Genomic DNA, 7,438 nt, shown 5'->3' on the forward strand with positions numbered 1-7,438 from the left:
AATCTATTATTAAGTGATCCATTTGAATCTATTTTGAAGTTTCTTTTTAGATCTCAAAAAAAAAAGTTTCTTTTTAACTGAAGTTAATTCTTTTATGGGTTTGATGTTTGTCATTTTAAATGACTTGTTTCATTTTAAGAGAGAGATAGACATAAGAAAAAAATCATGGGGAAGAAAGTGGATTTTTTTAATTTAAATTTTAAATAAAAAATATTATTTTGTGTCTATCTCTCTCTTAAAATTACATAACTTTATGTCATTTAAAATGACAAATATTTTCCCCTTCTTGTATAAGAGTAATTAGATAATATTATAATGAAGTTTTATAAATCAATTTTTTTGTTACTAAAATCTTAACTTTTATTTGATGTCAATTTTGTTTAAGGGTAAAATTATAATAACAAAGTTTGAAATTTGAAACCCTTAGTATTATCATGTTATATTATATTTATTTTTTAAAAAAAATTAGAAATTATTAAAGATTAATATCCGATAACACAACACTATCTAGAATTGAGAATAATATATTTAGAAAACTAATCATGTAAAGGTAAAATCATATGTAAAGTTGTTGTGTGCAATAATGATATGTGTATTGTTATGATTCTCCACATTTAATGCTTTCACCTTTTATATGGTTATGATTCTCCATATTTAATGCTAGAGATAAAATAGATATGATATGATGGAGTTAAAATTATATTTTAAAAACTTATATTATTTAATGCTTTCTACTGCTAAAAAAATAAGTAGCATTTTAACTTTTATTTTAAATTTTACTTTTTTAAAAAGTTACTATCTAAACATATAAAATTCTGAAAAGGACTTTTTTTTTTTAAAACAAAAAGCCACTTTTTTAGGAATAAAAACCCATTCAATGGATGAGCTTTTAAAAAAATGACTTTTTATGCATTGCTTTTTTTAAAATAACATTTTTTAAAAGATAAAGTTATTTTATGTTTGGATGTATCATTTGAAAATCACTTTTACAAAAAAAAGCTGTTTGGATGTTAAAATAAAAAAAGAACTTTATATATATAAAATTACAATAAAGGAGAGATAAAATAGCATGATTGTAGGATAAGGAGAGATAAAATAGGTATGATAGGATAATGTTAAAATTGTATTTTAAAAATTTATATTATCTTTTTTCCAAAAAAACATATTTATATTATCTTTTAATTTCTGCTTTTTCCCAAAGCAACCAACTACTAGCTATAAAAAAACAGCATTTTAACTTTTATTTTAAATTTTGCTTTTTTTAAAAGTTATTATCCAAACATCTAAAAATTCTCGCAAGGACTTTTATTTAAAAAAAAAAAAGCAATTTTTTTAAGAAAAAAAAAAGCTCATCTAAACGGGCACTAACACCCCTACGTACTACTAAATTTTTTACTTATCATTCCAATTACTTTGCAAGGTTGGGGAACTCTGCAAGGATCCCCTCTCAATTTCGCTCTCTTTTTATTCGTAAAAAATTATTTTGCTGTTTTGCGTTAATTGGCGGGAACCAATTGTGAATTCAGATACCCTTCAAATGGCATACCCTTATGGTAACCACCAGGAGCAGCAGCAGACCATGCATGTTGTCTCATCGTTCAACCGGAATTCGGCCACAGAGCGCGCCATTCTTCACAACCCTGGCATATCACTGGATTGGACCTTGGAAGAACAGGCTGTTTTTCAAAAAGGACTCATTCAGTAAGTAATTCTTTTCGCTAATTCATAGCAATTTTTCTTTTTTCTTTTCTTTCTTGCTTAGTCGCTTCAGTTTTTCTTTTCTTTATTTTGATATCGATTTATCAAGTGCGACTTAATGCTTGGCTTTGATTTTCTAAGATTGAGAACGTAAGTGCTTGTATCCATATTTTATTGTTTTTGGAGAGGTTTTCTTGGGTTTTCCAGATACTGCATGAGCCTTAAAAGGCCGTACCAATTAAACCTGTGGGGGGAACAATCATGCGTTATTTTTTATTTATTTTTTGGGATAAGAGGAGGACACATGCCAAAAACTTAGCCTAAAATGGTCCTACTCTCACAAGTACATTGCTAGGGTTTAGGGTTTAGGGTTTAGGGTTTAGAGTTTAGGTTTTATTATTTTATACTAGGGTTAGGGTTTTAGGGTTTTAGAGTTTAGGGTTTAATGTGAGGGTTAGGGTTTTAGAGTTTTAGGGTTTAGAATTTAGGTTTTAGGTTGCTTAATATATAAAGTCAAGATAAATATGAAAAAATCTTTATTTCATATAGCATTAATATTTCTCACACTCTTTACAAACTTTCTTTCTTTTCACTCGTAGATTACTAGATTAGGCTTCATGAAGCTACTTGTTTGGTTGGTGAAGATAAGATGTACAACTCATCATGATAAGAATACAATTCACACACATACTCTAGATGCTTCTATCTTCGTACGTGGTGTAGGAAGGAAATTTGAGTTAGACTTCTAACTTTTTTTTGTTGTTTATTTTGATATCGATTTATCAAGTGCGACAATTAATGTTCGGCTTTGATTTTCTTTAAACTTTGAACTTTAATTTTTGGAAATTGAGAACGTGTTTGTATCCATATTATATTGTTTTTGGTGAGGTTTTGTTTGGTTTTTCAGATACTGCATGAGCCTTAAAAGGCCGTACTAATTGAAACCTGTGGGGAACAAGTTATGCTTTTAATGTAATCCAAAAAAAAAAAAGTTATGCTTTTAATTTGAGAGAAACTGGCTGTTGTTTTTTATTATTATTGTATTATATTGAGTTTGTCTCTTAGAACCAACTTATAGTGGTTGCTATTGCAGTTTGAAATCAAATATCGTTGTCAGTCAGTATGTATATTTAATTCGTTGCTTGCATGCACAAGCTTTTATGGAATTCTGTGCCTATATTTTACTCCGAATTCATTGTTATCATATTGTTTTCTTATTTGCAGCGGTTCCCTAACTAGGAACGTGTATTTGATAAGTCCTATATTTACTTCTTATTGTAAAGAAAATTCCAATTTTTTCTTTGTAGGTTTGCATCAGTGCCTTCCATGCCAAGACGCTATAATCTCATAGCAAATCAGTTGCCTAATAAGACTGTCCGGGAAGTAATACTGCGAGACAAGTGGATGCGGGAAGAATCACAGCCAGTCAAGTGGATGGATGTAAGCTACGTATATACTCATAGAATTTAATATCCACACAGATGCAAGAGACAACCAGACTTGTGTATCTATATATCTACTGATCTACATTTTATACAAACTATCAAAGGCTATTTATAAGCTATAAAACTGACCAACATAACTCCACACATAACACCCTCATTACTTTATAACTGACATAAATAACTCATTAATATTCTAACTGACTGACTCATTAATATTCTAACTGACACAAGAAACTAAAAAACCAAAACTGCTAAAAAACAGACATTTAAAATTTATCCCAACATATACCTGTTCATTTTTGTCTTAAAGTCTTTTATGTCATTAGTGAATGATTTAACCTGTTGTTAAGCTTGGATAAGATTCTTAGACATCGGATAACCTATATCACAAATATTTAATATTTTGTTTTCAAGTTCCAAAGAGGACCCAACAGCATTTCTATACAGAAAAAAGAAAATGGCAAGACAAGGAAGGAAGGTCATATTTTGACAAGGAAAAGCAAAGCTAAAAAGGTATTGTTTTCATTTATTAACTGAGTGAGTGTTTTGTGTTTCACTCTTGTGCATGCCATTGGAGATGTGTTTTTTAATGTCTTTCACTTCCCTATGCATGTTGATGTCTAGACCTTAATTTTTATTTGGATTCAATACTCTCTCTCTATTTTTTTTTTCTTGCTTGTTCATGCATTAACACTGGCAACCCTACTTTTAAGCCCACATATAATCACACATTCAATTGAGGGAAAGCTATATTATTTCGCCGGAGAATTTCATCATGCTAGTTATTATTATTATTTTGCTTTTGAAATAGACCAAGCATCATATTTGTCAAATGTTCTAACCAGGAAAAAGCTAGCATGACATTTCTCTTTACTCAATTTTATGACTTGTTAAATAACGAACAATTTAACATGTTGGCTAAGAGAAATACCAAGAAAAAAAAAAAAATGTGGCAACAAGGAAGCCAAAAAAATATATTTGCATTTATGCTATACTGGAAACTCTGGATTCTTTCTTTATATTTATATTCATGTTTTGGGATTTTTTTTCCCAGGAAAAAGTTTCTCATCCTGCAGCGAAATCATCTGCTTTTGCTGCTCGACCCAATGTTTCCCCATATGCTCCAATGATTGTGATGGACAATGATGATGGCATCTCTTCCAAAGGTTGGTTCCTTTAACAGCTTTGAATTTTTTCATGTTTGCATACATGATTTAGCTCTTGTAGGCCTTTTTATCATTACCTTTAGGCATCTCTTGTATTTGCATTTCCCTTTCGAATGTTTGAGAATCTCCTTTAAACTTTGCACTGTGCTTTTTGCAGCAATTGGATGTCCTGCAGGTGAGCTATTAGAGCAAAATGCGCAGGCTTTGAAACAAATCTCTGCAAATATTAATGCTGCTTGTAAGGTGAGTTGATGGCATTTTTAACTGATATAACCTTTTGTGCATGAAAATAGTCCCTTGAACTAAAAGGGTAAAACACAATTCCTGAATCAACCTTGTTAATCATGCATGTATTTGTTAATTTGTGCATGGATCTGTTCATCAAGCAGTTTTTTTTTTTTTTTTCTTCACGAAATTCTCTTTTTCCCGTTTTCCCTCCATGTCCTTTTATTTCATTATGGTCAATGTTAGAGAATAATATAAAGGTTCTTTACAGTCAATATAATATATATATCATAGTGATTACATGATCTTTGAGTTGAGAAGTTTTTTATTTTTTTCTCTTCACTTTCATTATTACTTTTTGATTTACTGTGTATGTGAAGAACGTTGATAAGTTAGATGCTTCAGAAGCCTTATTTAAGGTGAACATTAACTTCTGCGACTAAGTCTTAGAGATTTCTTCAATTATAACATATCCCATAGTAACAAAGAGAACGTTAAAGTAGTGAACTTTAACTTTATTCTTGATTTCTTTTTTAAATTCATACTATAATATCAATACATATTTTCTTCAAGCATCTATATGTATACAATTCAACTATTGAAGCAATATTTTGATATCTGTCTTACTTCTGAAGCCAAGAACGCAAATTGAACTTTAAAATACCAGTCCAGGATTAAGGTTTCGTTACCTGATTTCAACAGAATTTGAATAACATTCATAAACTTATGTTGGGAGTTGGGACAGTTCCAACAATCAATTTATTATGTTTGATGAATTAATGGAATAAAAGGGAAGCTTTATATGTTTAACACTGGCATTTTGTATACTTACTGAATTTTTCCCCACTTTATGTTTTGATTTTGCATCATGTTCAAATTTAGTCAACAACATGATATAGATGTATTTGTGAATCGCAGGTCTTCTAATGGTGTTTCTCTCAAACACTTCAAACACACAAGGAGTTCTCTGAATATACCTCTTTGTATATCTTTTAACATTCAAGCCTTACATTCAAATGATTTACATGGTACTATTTAAAAGCAATAGCAAATAACTAGAAATACTAATGACTAACTTAGGAAATCTAAACACATTAATGACTACTTCTTAGAAACTTTAAACTCATTAATGTCCACTAACAAATTCCTAAGAGACACACCCCTTTATCACAAAACTCTTCATTTTCTATTTTCTTTAATTAAATAAAGTTTAAAACCCAACAAAACTCCTCCTTAAACTTTAATATCTCTACCATCCTTCATTCCCATCTTCTTCTTGCAATTTTCAAACAACAACGTCGGCAGGGGCTTTGTAAAAATATCTCCAACTTGATCTCGGCTTGCAACATGAGTCAGCTCCACTTTTCCTTCTTTGACTTGATCTCGGATGAAATGAAACCTGACATCAATATGCTTACTCCTCTCATGATTGACCGGGTTCTTTGCTAACTCGATTGCAGACTTGTTGTCAACTCGGATTTCGGTTGCGCCGACTTGCCCTTTCTCCAGCTTGCTTAGTAAATTCCTTAGCCATATTGCATGGCAAACACACCAAGATGCCGCAACATACTCGGCTTCACATGTAGACAGGGTCACAATGGGTTCCTTCTTTGACACCCACGTGAAAGCCGTGTTTCCCATGAAAAACAAATAGCCAGCCATGCTCTTTCTATCATCAACATCTCCGCACCAATCACTGTCTGAATAACCCGTCAACTTGTATTTGTCCGACTTCGAGTAATGAAGTCCTTGTGAGATTGTTCCCTTCACATATCTCAGAATTCTCTTAGCCGCCTTCCAGTGAGTGTACCCCGGGTCTTCCATAAATCGACTTATGATTCCAACACTCAGACACAGATCCGGCCTCGTACACGTCAAATATCTCAGACTTCCAACTAGACTCCGGTAGTAACTCGGATCAACTCTCTCTCCTCCATCATACTTCGAAAGTTTCAACTCGGGTTCCATTGGCGTTGAAATCGGGTTGTAGTCTGTCATTTTAAACTTCTCTAAAATTCCTTTTGCATAGGCTTCCTGAGAGACAAAGATCCTGGATTTGTCTTGTCTGACCTCCAGACCAAGAAAATACCTCATCAGATCAGACCGAGATCCGTCATCTCGAACTCCTTCATCATTTTCTTCTTAAAATCTTGAATCATCCCTTCATCATTACCCAAGAAAATCAGATCATCAACATATAGAGCAACAAGTAGAATTTTACCTCCTTTCTTCTTCACATATAATGCATGTTCATATGGACATTGTTCAAGTCCATCCTTCTTGAAGTAATTGTCAATTCTTGTGTTCCAGGCTCTTGGGGCCTGCTTCAATCCATACAAAGCTTTCTTCAGTCTCAACACTTTTCTTTCTTGTCCGGCTTTCATGAATCCCGGAGGTTGTTCCAGATATACCTCCTCTTCGAGTACTCCATTTAAGAATGCCGACTTCACATCCATCTGATAGATCGGCCATCCGAATTGGGCTGCTTGAGAGATCAACAGCCTGATTGTCTCCATTCTTGCTACGGGTGCGAACACCTCGTCATAATCAATGCCAGCCTTCTGCCTATACCCTTTCGCCACTAGCCGGGCTTTGTATCTTTCGATCTCCCCCTTAGCGTTCATTTTCTTCTTGTAGACCCATTTCACACCAATGGGCCGACTTCCTCTGGGCAGCTCGGCTAACTCCCACGTCTTGTTCTTTTCTATCGCCTTTATTTCCTCCTCCATGGCTGATTGCCATTTCTCATCTCGGATTGCTTCTTCAAAGCTTACTTCTTCAGAATCTGCCAACAGACATACCAAGTGTGCTTCACTGGTGGAATCATACAAATCTTGTAGACTCCTCAATCTCGGTTGTCTCTGCTCTTCATCACTATCTGAGTCATTCGGATTCTCAGGAATC

The 7,438-nt window shown here is 33.0% G+C and overlaps 2 protein-coding genes across 2 annotated transcripts; one reads left to right on the forward strand and one right to left on the reverse strand.

Annotated features, from left to right (window-relative positions):
• Window positions 1-1,537: 1,537 nt before the first annotated feature.
• Window positions 1,538-4,977, forward strand: LOC133310746 (uncharacterized). Its single transcript, XM_061511727.1, has 5 exons — window positions 1,538-1,701; window positions 3,006-3,138; window positions 4,198-4,309; window positions 4,467-4,552; window positions 4,915-4,977. The coding sequence occupies exons 1-5, from the start codon at window positions 1,538-1,540 to the stop codon at window positions 4,975-4,977; spliced, it is 558 nt and encodes a 185-aa protein (XP_061367711.1).
• Window positions 4,978-5,767: 790 nt separating this feature from the next.
• LOC133310747 (secreted RxLR effector protein 161-like) lies at window positions 5,768-6,502 on the reverse strand. Its single transcript, XM_061511728.1, has one exon. It carries the CDS (start codon window positions 6,500-6,502, stop codon window positions 5,768-5,770), a length of 735 nt encoding a protein of 244 aa, XP_061367712.1.
• Between the last annotated feature and the right edge of the window lie 936 nt (window positions 6,503-7,438).

Source organism: Gastrolobium bilobum, unplaced genomic scaffold (assembly GCF_033153095.1).
Source record: "Gastrolobium bilobum isolate Gb01-03AN ecotype WA unplaced genomic scaffold, APGP_CSIRO_Gbil_v1 utg78801, whole genome shotgun sequence".
Lineage (NCBI taxonomy): Eukaryota > Viridiplantae > Streptophyta > Magnoliopsida > Fabales > Fabaceae > Gastrolobium > Gastrolobium bilobum.